The sequence below is a fragment of the Aythya marila genome (genome assembly GCF_965140915.1).
Source record: "Aythya marila genome assembly, chromosome: Z".
NCBI classification, from domain to species: domain Eukaryota; kingdom Metazoa; phylum Chordata; class Aves; order Anseriformes; family Anatidae; genus Aythya; species Aythya marila.
Window position 1 is genome coordinate 20,915,830 of NC_139080.1, and position 16,166 is coordinate 20,931,995.

The window sequence follows — 16,166 nt, forward strand, 5'->3', positions numbered from 1 at the left end:
GCTGCCATTCAGAGGGACCTCAACACATGGGAGAAACAGGCAAACAGCAATCGCATGATGTTCAATAAAGCAAAATGCCAAATGCAGCTCTCGGGGAAAAAAAAAAACAAAAAACATGACCCAGAATGAGCCACGGACCATCCTGCTAGCAACTTTGTTGAAAAGGATGTGGGAGTTTTGCTGGACTCCATGAACTTTGCTGCAATGCACCCTTGCAGCAAAGAAGGCCATCAGCATCTTGGGTTGCATTAGGAAGAGTGCCATCAGCAAGCTGAGGGGGGTGATCCTTCACATGAGGAGGGGCTGAAAGGGCTGGGACTATTTAGCTTGGAAAGGAGACGGTTCAGGGGAACCATATCAACATCTAGAGACACCTGATGGGAGTGAAGAAAAGGCAGCATAGAGAAGAGAAAGTCAGACACCTCTCAGTGATATCCAGCAATGAGGCAGGAGGCACTGGGTGCAAACTGAAATACAGAAAATGTGATTTAAACCTAAGAAGAAACTTCTACTGAGGGTGCTCAAACACTGGAACACGTTCAGAAGTTGTGGAGATGATCACAACCCAACTGGACACAGTCCAGTTTGACCTGCTCTAGGTTACCATGCTTCAAGCAGGGAGCTTGTGCTAGGTGATCTTCAGCTGATCCTTCCAACTTCAATGACTGTGTTCAAAGCATGGGAAAGGGAACTTAAGACAAAAAGGCCATTCAAAAAAAAAATAACAGAAATAATACAACACTCGTTTATGGCTTTTGCTTTTATAATTTCTCACCTTCTTAAATAAATTTAGATTTCTCTACCTCCCCCATTTTATACACCATTCTACCTGTCACAAGGCCACCACAGACCTGTACTCTTGATTTTTTTTTTTTTTTTTGGTGTGCATGTGCATTTGTGAACTTTTTTTCTTACATCAACACCATTTATGGTCATGTTACAGACAATTGAAAACTGATTGAAAAAATAATTACTTTATTCTTTGATAAGGAGCTTTGCTATGACTCACTGAGCAACATTTTAGAAAATCAAATACCAAATGCATGCATTGCAGTTGAAATATACAATATTGATATGAACACTTATCACATGCAAAAAAAAAAAGTCACCCTTAATAATATTTTTTAAAATAAAATAAAAATGTGTAATCTTGCTTCAAATTTGTACCCCAAGTTTTCCACTTTTAGATGGAAGATCATCATTAGAATCACCATTGCTAGTGAAAACTATTATATAAAAAAAAAAAAAAAGTAGAAAATGCTCTTCTCTAGTCTTTTAAAATGATAGGTTGGTCCTTAAAGTAACCTTCTTTGAAACTTCTGGAAGTCTTTCACCTACCAGCTATCAATCTAACAGGTCAAATTAAATTTTAGGTCTGCCTCAGCAAATCTGCACTATGTATGAAACTTGTTTAATCATAACATTCCCTTGATATGCCCACTCCTCACTTTGTATTATTCCACTTCTAGACTGATATAGAAACTGTCTCTATCTTGTATAGATATTAAAATACAAAAGCACAGTGAATTAATTCCAGAATGCATACTAATTGACCTAACAATACACATTATACAAAGATTAACTTACTTTCTTTCATTTATTTATACAGTATTTTTTTTCTTCTACATGAACTTTTGCTCATAGCATCACATCTGTTTTGAAAGGAATTTTTTTACTGGAATAACTGTATGGAAATCTGATGCGAATCTCCAGCTCAGGTCTCTGGTTGATGATTAGACTATGTCTGAGGCACAAACTAGTGACTGAGATTAGACAACGCATCCAAAAAACTCCTCCTTTCCAAAACATAGAAAGTATTTGGACCACAAATTCAGATCAGAGCAGTTTTGAAGGACTACATCGATATGTCTGACTTGACTGTTCTTCGCCTTAATACTATACCTCAAGCATGTTTCTGTCTGGGAATTCTTCATACTGGCAAGTGATGTGAGCGAGGCATACACGGAACCCTTATCTTGAAAACCTTTTAGCAGGAGTGATAAAAACAAAAATAAAACTAATCTCTTTTCTTAACTTTATGGGACAGATTAAGATACTAGCAGATGGGATCACCATACAAATACTTGAACAGACGATCCCAGCTATACCTCTATTTCTGAACTGAATATAGATGAACATAACTGAAGCAAAATTAATAAAATGTAAAAGAACACCACAAAATCCTGTTGGCTCCCACAGCACATAGGCAGTTGAAAATGGACGCACTCCACTCCATGTAGACATTGCAAAAATAAACTTAAAGTAACCCTGAGCTAGTCCTCCTTAAGGCAAAATACTTTGTATCATCTCTCTCTGAAACGGAGGGATTATCTCGCTATGTATTAGTGATACCAGAAACAATGCAATATTAACTGGTCCCAAGGGCTTTTTATTTTTTTCTTTATCAGTTGTTCAATACTGAACAAAATATACAAATACAAAAGGGTAAGTATAAATATCAGTAAATCTGAAAAAGTAATCCTTTAGACGTGGCAGTAACAGTGAATAAAATAAACAAACAAACAAAAAAACAAAGAGAAAAGTGGAAACATTTCTGAAAGACCTTGCTTTAACAGAACATTACATGGAATCCGGTCACAATAAATCTGACAACATCCACTTCTGTAGATAAAGTCCTTGAATGCAGTGCTTGAATGTCAATTTTATATTGCCACGTAATTGAAATTCAGCCTTCATCATCACTGCTGCTCCATGCATCTTCATATGCTGGATTTAAATGCTGCTGAGGCAGACACTAAAGAAAATAAAAATTCTCTCAGTGGTTTGCTTAATTAAAAATAATAAAATCAAATTAGGTCAATGCTAAAGGCATTTCTTAAACTACTATCTGTAGACAAACTACTGTGTGCCTTATGGGTATTGTATTTTTTTTGGCCATTCTTCTTTGGCCATTTTGCTGTTTTGAGTCAAGATAAATTATGAGAAGAAACAATATTTAATTCTATTTTCAACGAAAATATCTGAAGCACTGGCTGAAAGCTTTACATATGATAGACAGATATTACAGATAGATATTACTGCTTTCTGAATCATAATTTCACTATCCTCGTATAACTTGGCACTACTGCTTCAAGAGGTAGTCCTGGCCTCTGTCCACCTCCAGACACACAGAATGGTTTCTGTTGGAAAGGACCTTAAAGACCAACCAGATCCAACCCACCATGGGCAGGAACACCTCCCACCAGACCAGGTTGCTCAAAGCCCCATCCAGCCTGGCCTTGAGCACCTTCAGGGATGCAGCATCTACAGCTTTGGACAACCTATGCCACTGCCTCACCACCCTCACAGTAAAGAATTTCTTCCTTATATCTAATCTAACCCTACCTTCTTTTAGTTTAAAACCATTCCCCCTTGTCCTATCACTCCACTCCCTGACAAAGAGTCCCTCCCCAGCTTTCCTGCAGGCCCCCTTTAGGTACTGGTAGGCTGCTCTAAGGTCTCCCCAGAGTCTTCTCTCCAGGCTGAACAACCTGTACTCCCTCAGCCAGTCTTTGTAGGAGATGCTCCAGCCCTCCTCTGGACTTGTTCTAACAGCTCCATGTCCTTCTTGTAATGGGGTCCCAGAGCTGAATGCAGGACTCCAGGCAGAGACTCATGAGAGCAGAGCAGAGGGAGACAGTCACCCTCCTTGCTCCTCTGGCCATGCTTCTTCTGATGCAGCCCAGGATATTGTTGGCTTTCTGGGCTGCAAGCACACATTGCTGGCTCATGATGAACTTCTCACCCACCAACACAGCCAGGTCTTTCTCCTCAGGGCTGCTCTCAAACCCTTCTCCACCCAGCAGCTAGTTCTCACCTCAGCTTCCTTTGCATCCACTCATTGGTACATGCAATCATACACTGCACTAAATAGTTCTGATTCTACACATAGTTCAGACTCTGGGTAAAACTGTTTTTCTTGTTTACTTCTGTCCTGGGTTCATATTCTGCCCATACAGGCACTCAAATGCCTGTTCATGAGAGGTAGCAGGAACCAGTAGCTGGTGGAGGGCAGAACTGCTTCCTTCTGAGGCAGTGCTAATTTACAAAATTTGCAAATAACAAGTGCAGCTTAACAGCTTTCAAAACAATGGCACATTTGACAGCTCCATAATGTCATACTTAAAGTGGCAGTTATAATCAGAGATAAGCATGCAATGTATTTTGTGTTGTTTTGTTTTAGTGTTTAGTAACATAGGATAGTTTTGAAATATGTCACGTTTCAAAGCAAAGAAATGTTACAAAACTGTTACAACTCCTATCATTTCCCGCCCAAAATGAAACATTTCAGAAATTTAAAAAAGTGGATTTTTTTGTATGCTATGAGCCAAAACATTACTATCTCTCTATTTATTAACACAAATACGGTTTGTCATGCTCTGATTTTGTGAATGGTTTCAGTTTCTTGATATCTAGAATTTTTTCCCCTTCCCCTCAAACTGTTCATTCAAATTTTTATGGCCAGGATCTAATATAAAGAGGAAAAACATACACTCTTGGAAAACACTGCTATAATGATCTTCCTGCTAACAGTCTGAATGTCTTGCATCAGATACTACAGTTAGCTTACTAGAATCATCATATTTCTGCATCAAAAATATTTGGGTATGAAGTATAGCACCCCTAATCTTATTGTTCAGTAAACTGTATATTTCTAAACAAATTGAAATACAATCTTTGGTACCTTTCCAATTCCAAACTAGCATAAACTACATAAAACAGTATGGAAATTAAGGAACTTAAAGTGAAAGTTGAAAGACTTATAGCCAAAGGAAAATTACTACTTTTAATCAAACAAGAAGCTAGATATCTGCAAAAGATTATATAAGACTCCCAATGAAAAAGCCCTCTCAAAACCCCAACGCAACCTGTTCAGGCTGCACTGAAGCAGTAGGTGATTCTCTAAATCAGCAATTGGTACAAATACTGATGATCTAACACCTACTTCCTATGTAATTATTTTTCCCCCCAAGTATAACAGTCATAAAAAACATAGTTTAAACTGGCAAAATATTAATTATAATTACCTTGTCAGAAACATCATCAGGAACTGGCTCTCGAAGAGCTGGTATCCATGCGAGGATATTACAGTCTTTGCCACCACTATAAAGTTCCTTTAAGAAAGCAAGCAAAAATGACTCCTATACAAATATACTGGATAGAGAACAAAGTTCAGAAAAAAAAAAGTGTCTGACATATTTATTTAGAAATAAAGACAAATATATCATCTCGAGTTTGTAATATAATCTTGATAAACAACATGCTTTAGAAATATGCTAAGCAAAAAGGGTAAGTTTTGGTATTTCCCCAAACCACTCACCAAAACACTACAGTTCTTATTTAAATTAACTTTATCGCTTAAATGCACTTTTCTTCTTCCCTCTTTCACAGGTCCTGAAGAGAAATCTATTTCAAAAGTTAGTAAGCTTAAAGGATGATTTATTGTCAATGGGGAAGTAAGAAAAAGGAAAAAAAAAAGAGGGGAGGGGGGAGGAAACGATTTTTTGATGTAACTAAAAAGTATGAATCAACTCAAAATCATTTAAAAAGATACATGCCAGAAGAATGTATAAGTATGGAGCAAAGAAGTATTAAGAAAACATAGTTTCAGTCTGCCTAGGGAAGGAAAAGAACAAATAAAGAACAATATGAAACCTGTGTCCTGCTGGTAAGGCAGAGATCAGAAAGACCGATTTATTATTTTTAATATAAATAACCCTATTTATTATGGTAATGACAAAGGACTGAGATCCCATTGTGCAAGGCACCCTGCAAACACATGGAAGCAAACAGTCTCTGCACTGAACAGTCAAATACAGCTTTATCTATGTAGTTCGCTCGAATATGAACTTCTCTGTCATTTTAAACAGAGAATGTTTTGCTAATGAGAAATACTGCACCACCTTTGCATTACATTTTACACTAACAGTACTTATATTTTCCAAATGAACAAGCACAAAGTTATTCTCTTACACCTTCAACTTTTAGTCATACTCCAGCTTATTATATAAAATGTCTGGCAACACTTGAGTACTGTCATGTGTTTAAACTGCTGAATTTTAATTAAAATATTTTTTCTGTATTCAAGCCGACAGTCAAAAAGCTTTGTTTTAAATGTGCTGGCTTCAGAACCCAAGATAATAACTCTGTGCATATGTGCATAATTATTATATGTTGATCCAACATAAAAATTATTTCAGTTCCATCTTTGCAGAATGTCTCCTGTGTTCTGTATGTCCAATTCTAGAACTGCCTGAATCGCAATGATGGTGTCAGAACCTAATGCCTAATTCCTCAAAAATACCCATTTAGTCTTGGGTGTTAGTGGGTAGTTTTATTCAAGTGAGCTAACATACTTCTGTAAAACCACTCCCACGAATGAAGTTACTCACACATAAAACACATAGAAGTTTAGAGTTTATAGTTTTATGATAGAGAAACAACCTACTTATCTTGCTTAATAGAAGACTACAGGTCAAAGTTACACCAAGGTACAGGTCAAATCTCACTTTATCCTGTCAGCTATAATCTACTCAATCATCCTATCTTTGGCAGGATGCACAATATCACTTGAACTTTAAAACAAGCAACTCCCCCCCTCCCCCCCCCAAATTCTGCTTTGTAAGCAATGTAATGGGGACATCAGCATATTTCCACTTAATCTTTATTAATACTTGTCTCATTTTCTGATCCTGAGATTGCAAGATCTTCAGTTAATACACACTGCATTGACTAATATTTACAATTAATTATTACAACGTGAAATGGTGACTCACACAAAGTCAGTCAAAAGAAGAGCCAGCGGATAAAGCTCCTTTCATGTTTACAGTACAGTATAGTATAATATTTCCATATGATGCTTTAAAACTCTGAGGAAAGGTTGCAATAAGGCTGAATCTCACTTTTAGTTATCTTTATGTGTTGTCCTACACTGTACTTGCCTACACTGTACCTTTGCAGATATCATTGGCATTTCCTGAACAATAAAAGTAACTATAATTTAGAACAACACTGGTTCCTGGGGCATGGCTAATATTTTATGACATGTTATTTGTGCGTGGGGCTTTACTGCATTTCTTTTTCTGAGAGGGAAACGTAGGTCTTGTTTGTTTACTTAAATTATTTTAAGCAGTTAACGTCGCACAATGGTATCCAGCATATTTAATCGAACAGTAAACATCATCTAAAAGATTTCACAATGAGGATTTCCTCTTCCACACCACCCCTGAAATTACCTACCTCTGATTAGATTAATGGCTCTTATTAATGGGCCAAATTCTGCAGTTCTTATTACTCAAGCAGACTAACATCTTATTAACTTCACAAAGAGATTTACGTAAGAAAAAAATAGGCCAACAATAATATAGTGGATTTTATGGCTCTATTCCCAGGATCTCATATGGGATATATACACACATTAACTAAATCTCTTACCACCCTGTGGAGATAGCTCCACACAGTATCTCAAACACAAAAGGTTTTCCACACAAACCTGCTAATTAATTTGGACCTAATAAGAACAAAGAGTAATATCATTGGATTGCAAATAGCTAGCTGCTTGGGTATCTGGGATCATATCTGATTACATGGTTCTGATCAAACAAAAGAAACTTCTCACCTCAAATACAAAATTAGTGCAATGTAGAAGTGCCTTTAGAGACTAGGCCAGTTATGAGTTGAAACGATTATAGTGATTAAAATACAGCTAAATAAACAGAAAGAAAGTAAAGGGCTGGTTGCAATCAATATCCGCCAGAAGCTTTGAACATGGGAAAAACAGTACGGAAAAACTACTGACCATATCAAGATGTGGATAGAAAAAGCAATTTAGGAGGGTTGAAGAAAGAAAAAAAGTGTAAAAATAATATTAATACAAAAAAAAAGAAAAAAAAAACTAACAAAGATAGAGACCAACTATTAGGTGGAAATGGTAAAACCTATACAGAACAGATGTAGACTTTGCTTCATATCAACAGAGTTTACCAGTTTTGGATGTGCTAAAAAGTAAGAAAGTTGTGAGAAAATGTCACCAGTAGGTGAGTAACTTGAAAAGAGACTTAGAAGAGTTGTCTCAGAAAACTTCTGGCCTGATTATGTCTTAATGACAAATAAATGAAATATGACAAAGCAGAAAGTGAGCTAATACACCATTCAGAAAAACTAAACTATAAGTGGAATAATACAGATGTTAAAGAACTAATTGACATTTCTTTAATCCTAAACAAGACAGTGGAAAGATGAACAAAGGAATAGGTTAATGAAGAGTTAAGATATTAGGAATATAAATAAAACAAGGCAAAACATTTTGCAAATTATCAGCTTTTATCAAGCAAAATTGATTTTATTTACAATTAGTTCAACTGAAAATAGAAATGAACAGTTCTGAGTAACTAACAAACTGATTTAATATTGTTTGCAAGAGTAAAATAGAGTAAGTAACTATACATTTTACAAATGTGGCTGCATTCTCAAAAAAAGGAGATGTAACTAGGAAATCATAATTTCTAGGTGAATTATATGAAGAATTATATGAAGAATTATATATATGTGAATTATATTATATATTATATTTATAATTATACATATTATATTAGAATTATATTACATTATATATGAATTACATTATATATGAATTATATTACATATCAATGTAATTGTCTCAAGAGAGAATGAGCTATTTGGAAGCACAAGTGTGAACATAAACAGATGAAATACCACTGCCACTACCTTTAGTGTTGACACAAAGACTATAATAATGTGATTCCATCAGAGAAACAATTTAATACTACCAAAAGCAAGGACATTTAATGAAAAAGAAAATCCAGCCAGAGTTCAAGAATGCAGAACTGTACTGTGGTAAAGTGTGAGTCTAAAAGAGAATCAGGGATCACAGTGGATAAACAATTGAAGTTTCTGTCAACATAAACCTACAGCTATAGTGACCAAGCATACACCTACTGGAGCTCATGGGTGGATGCACACATACTCACTAATCACGAGTGATTGTTTTCTAAGGATCTTGAAAGGGAAGCACAACACAGAAAGATGCATTTCCAGGCTGGGAAACGTGATTTACATTGAGATTTAAGTCTCATCTCTTCAGCTTATTAAAAAGAATACCAACAATGACTTTATATAAGCACACAATCATTTTCATTTGGAAACTATTTAAAGACAAAGGGCTTTTTACTTTAGTCAAGGACAGTAAAAAAAAATTAATAAACAGAAACTAAATCCAGAAAAGCTGTATCTTAGATACTACATGAACATTCCACCTTTCAGTGGATCCACTACCTGACATTCCACAATGTCTTACCAGGTCTAATAAAGCCCTGGCTATATCGATTCCTCTCTGTAAGTTGTTCAAAACTTTCTGTGACGTCTATCTCAGTGGCAGGGAAACTGTTTAAATCAAAGTTACAGGACTCAAAGTGAGAGCTACCAGATTAAATTCTGATGTGTTTTATAAGAGGTCACAAAAAGTACCACTAGGCCTTTCTTGACTAAAATATTTCTGCCTGATATTATAGAATGGAAAGACTAGAAAGGTGCAGCTGGAACATTAGGCACAATCCTCAACACCTAAAGGCAAGTGTACAATGAACTTAAAATCCATGCTAACCTTTACTCTGCTCTTGCCACACCACCATAAGCACAATATGTTGTAAAATATCATATGACAAATTGGTCTTTGTTATTCTTAAATCTTTAATAATGAGAGAAAAATATACCACAGGAGGAAAGGGAAAGTGTGAAAGAAAATAAAAAGTTTGGCAGGGCCACAAATCCCTGTAATGCTACGCTGTCTCTTAGATGAAACATTTTCAGATTAATTTAAGAAGCTTATCGAGCTTATCGAGGCTCAATGACTTTATTCAAACTGTTCATAGATCCAGTGACGGGTATAGCTACAGACATCTGAACCAGATTATATTAGCCAAAAACTTGAGAGGTTTCTCAGTACTGCAAGCAATACTAACGCACTTCACCTCAATGAACTACATGTTCTTTCTTACTGTGAGTATTCTTAGGTATTTCAGGGAAAGGCAAATACCTCCTCTTCACTCTTACAGAAAACAGGAAAACGTCGTAACGTACATCATGTATTAATAGCAATATATTGTCAAAAATTATTATAGGTATATGGAAAAGTTACCTATGTTAGAAGAAATGAATAGTGGATGGAACCCAACATATAAAGGGCCATCACAGGAACTTGACCAAACCTTTTTTCAGTCAACACAAAGGCCACCAAACTCCCTGTTTAGTCAAGTTTTCTGATTAAAGCTCTTCCCTGAAAATGTTTCTTTTTCTGCATATGGTTTGTTAATCTGCATAAATATTCCAGGTTGTCTCCAATACTTTACTTACCTGAAAGTTAGGTTGAAATACACAGCAGCCAACATTATTATAATGTCCTCTAAGCATAGTTACCAGTTCTCCTGAGAAAACTGTATAAACAGCAATGGTACTACCACATGGTACAAAGGCAAACTCTGGACTACAGCCACAAGAGACGGCGAATTTGAGTCCTTTTCTACTTTCATTGCGGACTTTACCATAGTTCACCTGCAAAATAAAAGATGATGTAGTTAGCTATTAATTAAAATGACAGGAGATAACTTTGCATAAAAAGGTCTATTTTATTTCTTCATTGATATCCAATAAAATTCATTAAGTAAACTTCACAGTGCTAACTCAGCTCTTGAGATTCCCAGTTACTGATGTGTATCAAGAGAATAATTTCGTCCTGTTTATTAATGTTCACTCTCTCCTTAGCATTAACTTCAAGGAAGGGAAAGACAGATATGCCTAAGAACCAGCAGTTTCACACTTGGAAATAAAATTTGCGTAGGTTGTTACACGCTAGATCTACACTGAGCACCTAAACTACCAGTGAAATCAGAACTGGTTCAGGAATTACCTCCTTAAACATACTCCTAGATGATCCAACATAATTTCTTTCTCTCAAATATTGAAACCATTAAAAGAACTCATTACACACAACACTATACAGTTATAAGACATATTATTTTAGGTTCCAACAATTGGATATTTAACATTTAAAGCTTTAAAGAAACAGCAATTACCTTGTCACAGCAAGTTCTCCTTACAATATGCCAAGTGCACAAAAAAAAAACATTGATACATCACATCTAAGTATTAATTTTCAAATAGGAACAGAAGGAAGAAGGTAACCATGTTTTTCTAGTTGGTAGTGGGTGTAGGTCAAGCCACAGGGTTTTATTTACAATTTCAGCAGGAAATGTAAAGGTGGTTAGTGGTTTCAGCCTAGCTTTTATTGAGTGCATTCATGTCAGAAAGATATTTAAAATCCCACCAGTTTTCTGCAAGACTTTTGTCCACAGACTGAAGAAAAACTGACCTACCATTACTTTCTCACTCTGTAAATACCCTTTGTTTATCAGTCACCCAGTGCTGCAGAGAACTAAACTTCTGAAGTTTATGCACCAGTAGGATAGCAAAGAACAGAAATGTCAGTCTAGCCAATGCAAGAACTAGCTCTCAAGAGTTTCTCAGCAAGTCATCCTTTGCTCTAGGAAGAAAGAACAGGGGAAAAGCATCTGCAACACCGAGATTCTGCATCTCTCCCTCATGAGTTAGCAAGGAATGACAGAAGATAATAAGGAGTATGAAAACAACTGAAGCGCAAGCAGAAGGATGGCATTGGTAAAGGACGCCAAAGCCAATAGTAAAGCACTTAATAATTTGTTAAAATATTATGTATTAGTTAAGAATGTCAAACAAAAATTCCCTGACCATATAAAAATGTCCCTGCCCATGGCAGAGGCATTGGAATAAGACAATCGTTAAGGTCCCTTCCAATCCAAACCACACTATTCCATTAAAAATGCCTGTCTTCTATCAGCAGCTAAAACTTGGAGTTCACCACTAAGAAATTCAGTATTGTTCACTGTAAGAACAGCTGGGCTGGGAACAAATGCCACATTTCTGAGACCCTGGCTTAGGAGTTGTGTGAAGTGCCTTGAGAATGAAAGTAGTATTAAAAAGAATAGCTTATTAGCATCTATACATTCAAGCTCTTGGTAAGTCTTATACAGATAAAAAGCTCCTGAAGGTTAAAGGCATTGTTTCCAAACTGGGAACACTCTAGCTGGAAACATCAGTCTAAGTAGGACCTCTATAATACATCAGAAGTAATTCATGAAAAAATACAGAAGCATATTTACAAGAAGAGCTGTACTGGGCTTACGTGGCAAGGTTTTGGTAGCAGGGGTGTTGCAGGGGTGGCCTCTGTGAGCAGAGCCCAGCAGCTACGCCATGTCAGAGCAGAGCCAGCTCCAGCTGGCTCCAAAAGGGACCTGCCACTGGCTAGAGCTGAGCGAGGGAGCAGCACTGGTTGGGCCTCTGAGAGAGCAGCTTGAAGAAAGGGGAAAAAAACAATTGCTGTGCAACAGCAGCTCAGAGAGAGGAGTAAGAAGCAGCTCTGCAGCCTCCAGGTGAGTGCAGCAGGCTGTCCCCCTGCAGCCCATGGGTCCCACATGGAGCAGATCTCCACGCTGCAGCCCGTGCAGAAGCCCCTGGTGGAGCAGGTGGATGTGGCCTGGAGGAGGCTGCGGCCCATGGAGAGCCCCCGCAGGAGCAGGCCCCGGGCCGGAGCTGCAGCCCGTGGAGAGGAGCCCACGCAGGAGCAGGGGGACTGGGGGGAGCTGCCCCCACCCGTGGGGGACCCGTGCTGGAGCAGTTTGCTCCTGGGGGATGGATGGACCCCGTGGGACAGAGCCGTGTGGGAGCAGTGCTTGAAGAGCTGCTGCCTGTGGGCAGCCCCCGCAGGCTCATTTTGGGAAGGACAGCATCCATGGGAGGGACCCCATGGGGAGCAGAAGCAGAGAGGGACCAAGAAGGAGTGGAGGAGACGAAGCATCAGGGACTGACCGCAGCCCCCATTCCCTGTTTCCCTGTACTGCTTGGGGGGAGGAGGGAGAAGAGGGTAGATGGAGAGAAGGTGGTTTAATTTGCTTTTATTTTCTCACTGCTCTAGTCTGCTAGTGATAGGCAATAAATTATGTTAATCTCCCTATGCAAGTCTGTTTTGCCTGTGACAATAATTGGTGAGTAATCTCTTTGTCCTTATCTCAAGCGATGATCCTCTTTTCATCATGTTTTCTCCCTCTTCCTCTGAGGAATGGAAGTGAGAGATCTGCATGCCAGAGCTTAGTTAGCCATCAGCATGAAACCATCACAACAGTATAGCTTACACCTAAATAAACTTAATCAAGACTATTATAATTTTGACAAATAAAACGTATATATTTTTTTAAGTAGAGGGGGAAATCAATTATGAATGCCTGAGATTCACAAAATATTTCATGATTTAAAAGAAATAGTCTAATAAAAGTTACAATATTTTAAGACATTATACAAATTCACAGTACTACATAGCATTATATAAATTTTATTTTCAAATAATACCTTCCTGTAACCATTGCTCTTTGACAAAAATGCACACCTACTTGTATATGCACTGTTAATAAAGCTCCCTGGGTTAATTTTAAAGCTCTCTATCTCATTTCCATGGCTTTTAGTGAAAAAAAAATCCTCTGTGTGAAATCTTTCAACAATAAGCTAACGCATTTGTAAAGGTTGTCAGGTAAATATTCTAAAGCAGATGTCTTTCCTTGCCAGGTTCTTGATCCGTACCATGTTGATTGCCTTCATACATTTGAGGCAAATAAAAGGATCAGTCAGGATGAGCCAGGCAAGGAGGGAGACTACTTGTTGCTGTAAGGTTAAATAAAGTGTGTTCATATCTAAGAGCACTTATGTAAGAAAAAATTTAGTAAAAAGGAGTCTAGAGAAAAATCTCTCTCATCATAGAAGTGTGTAGAAAGACACAGTTCTATTAGCAAACAGATAGGTTGTTGTTTTTCTTTTTATATTGAAAGAATATTTTCATGAGATATGGGTATTACATTATGTCCCTTGTGGATACTATTGCTCATTTTGTAAAGATAGTGTCTGTAAACACTGACTGTGTTAAGCCTTGTTAATGCTAGCACTTTTAAGAGGCATATTACTGTGCCTATAAAAAGCAATTAAAGTCCTTTTCATAACATGTCAGCTGTAAGAGCCACAATTCCCAAGTCACAACACTACTCATAGCAAAGGCATGTACAATAAAAGGGAGGAGTAAAGGCTAGGAAGAAAAAAAATCTGGATATACGTGGTGTAAACACTCCTGTTGGTAGAGATGCAATGGAAAAGAAAGAACGTTGCCAAAACAAGAACTGAATTAAGATCATAAAAATTGTTTTTGTTCTTTGAGCAATGAAAGAAACAAAAATCTGCCTCCTATTTGATTATTCCTATTTTCAGTGAATCAGTGCTCTGTATTACATTTTGCAAAAAAGGATGCACACAAGATGTGAACAATTCCAACACTAACTTCTTTTACTAGCAGAAACAATCCAGTAGGCCCCAAGTTAGTCTGATTGCTCAAAATTTTCACATGCATGGATTAATTTCTGTATCTTTTGATGGAGGAATGTTCAAATTTGAAGGAAAAAGACGATGTATCTATCACTGAGGTATAGACTTCAGAAAACCATTGTGAAGAGTTGTTAAGCATTATATGAAGCAGCTTAAACTTTTGATGCAGATTTTCTTCTTTGCACACATTCTTCAGCATCTTAATTCTCTTTTGTGCCCAGTGGATTGCTTAATAAGGATGGGATGCTGAATAATTGCATTTTAGAACTTACACCTTTTTCCGTGGCAACAAATAACAAGTCTTTAGTTTGTTTTATGTCAATGTTTTACTGAGTGATTCATCATAGGGGTCTTATCTTAAAAGGAAAGAAGAGATGCTAAGTGCTATTACTGGTTTATAATGCAAACCAACAAATCTTGTCAAGAAGTCCCTATACTCTGAGTTTATAACTGTAAAGGAAAACTGTTAATTATCTCTTGTAATGTCCAAACCACCTTTCACTTTTTCCAGTTACAATGTTTATTCTCTGTCATCTACTCAGTATTTTTGTCTGAACAGCTTGTGATGTTTGTTGATTACCACAAGTACTGAAAAACTGCTGTGCAAAATGGTCTCTTCTTTGAAATAACTAACCTTAAAAAAGAATTATAGTTTCAGTGCTGTTATTACATACCAGCTAAATAAGTGTATCTGTGCCACAGTTTGAAATTCTGCTGCAAAAATAACTATATAGTATTTAATTAAAATTAATTGATAGGGTACGTTCTCCTCGATCCTCACAGTTTAATTTTTATTTTGATCAGACTTTTGAAGTCTTTGTGTTGTCATGTAGCTGTGGAATGACTGCAGTCAGCGAAAACAGATGATGCATTTGTTGCGTGCACAGTTTTAATTGGCTTAATATCCCCAATGTAAGTATAAAGGCACTAACCACATATATTAGGGCAGTGAGGGAAGAACATCATGTTGTCTTCTACAGGAAAGCTACAGTATCACTTCCACAAGGGGATCCCAAATTGCTATATTTTTCTCAGCACTGCGAGCACAGTTTGTTTTACTTCCATGCCTCCACTCTGTAGAATAGTGCAGTTAATGGACTGGGATGTGAGCATCCTACAGTGGCACTGGCAGCTTGTTTCTTGTGCAAACTTCTTGAAATGCTTTCTGTTAGACTAACTCCGGCAGAGTATATTAAGAATGGTCAATCATAAAAAAAAATCTTTCAACACAGAGGAAAAGCATGCTTTGCATTAAAACTGCAGTGTCACCTCATACCAGAGCTGGCACTTGCCCAACCGCATAAGGAACCAAATCAAAGACAGCTCAAACTACAGATTAATAATCAGTTATTTCTAAGGAGCTCACTGAAAGGTCACAATAGGTGTATGGGTGCTATATGGTGCAAAGGCATGCGAGTTAAAGTGTGTGATAGGGGAGAAGTGCGGTTTTTACATATGTAAGAGCAGTGTATATATGTAGTGCATATATATATATATGTAGTATATATATATACACACACACACACTACATATATGTAGTATATATATATGTGTATATATATATATATATATATATACACACTACATATATATCTGCTGTCTTATTCCTTGAAACAGCAATTATGCATTTCATCAGCTTAATTATAATGAAATTACAGCTGAAACTCACTTGCTACTTTGGATGTAATTGTTTC

The 16,166-nt window shown here is 37.0% G+C and overlaps 1 protein-coding gene across 3 annotated transcripts in view; it reads right to left on the bottom strand.

Moving 5' to 3' along the window:
• Positions 1–2,368: 2,368 nt before the first annotated feature.
• ERCC8 (ERCC excision repair 8, CSA ubiquitin ligase complex subunit) overlaps positions 2,369–16,166 on the bottom strand; it is a gene marked incomplete at its 5' end in the record, with an annotated part of 33,573 nt that continues 19,775 nt past the window's right edge. For all 3 annotated transcript variants that reach the window (XM_082783563.1, XM_082783564.1, XM_082783565.1), the window contains 3 exons: positions 2,369–2,755; positions 5,028–5,114; positions 10,372–10,569. In XM_082783563.1, coding sequence (XP_082639689.1) covers positions 2,687–2,755; positions 5,028–5,114; positions 10,372–10,569 — 354 coding nt within the window. In that variant the 3' untranslated portion in view covers positions 2,369–2,686. The remainder of the gene's footprint in view (positions 2,756–5,027; positions 5,115–10,371; positions 10,570–16,166) is intronic.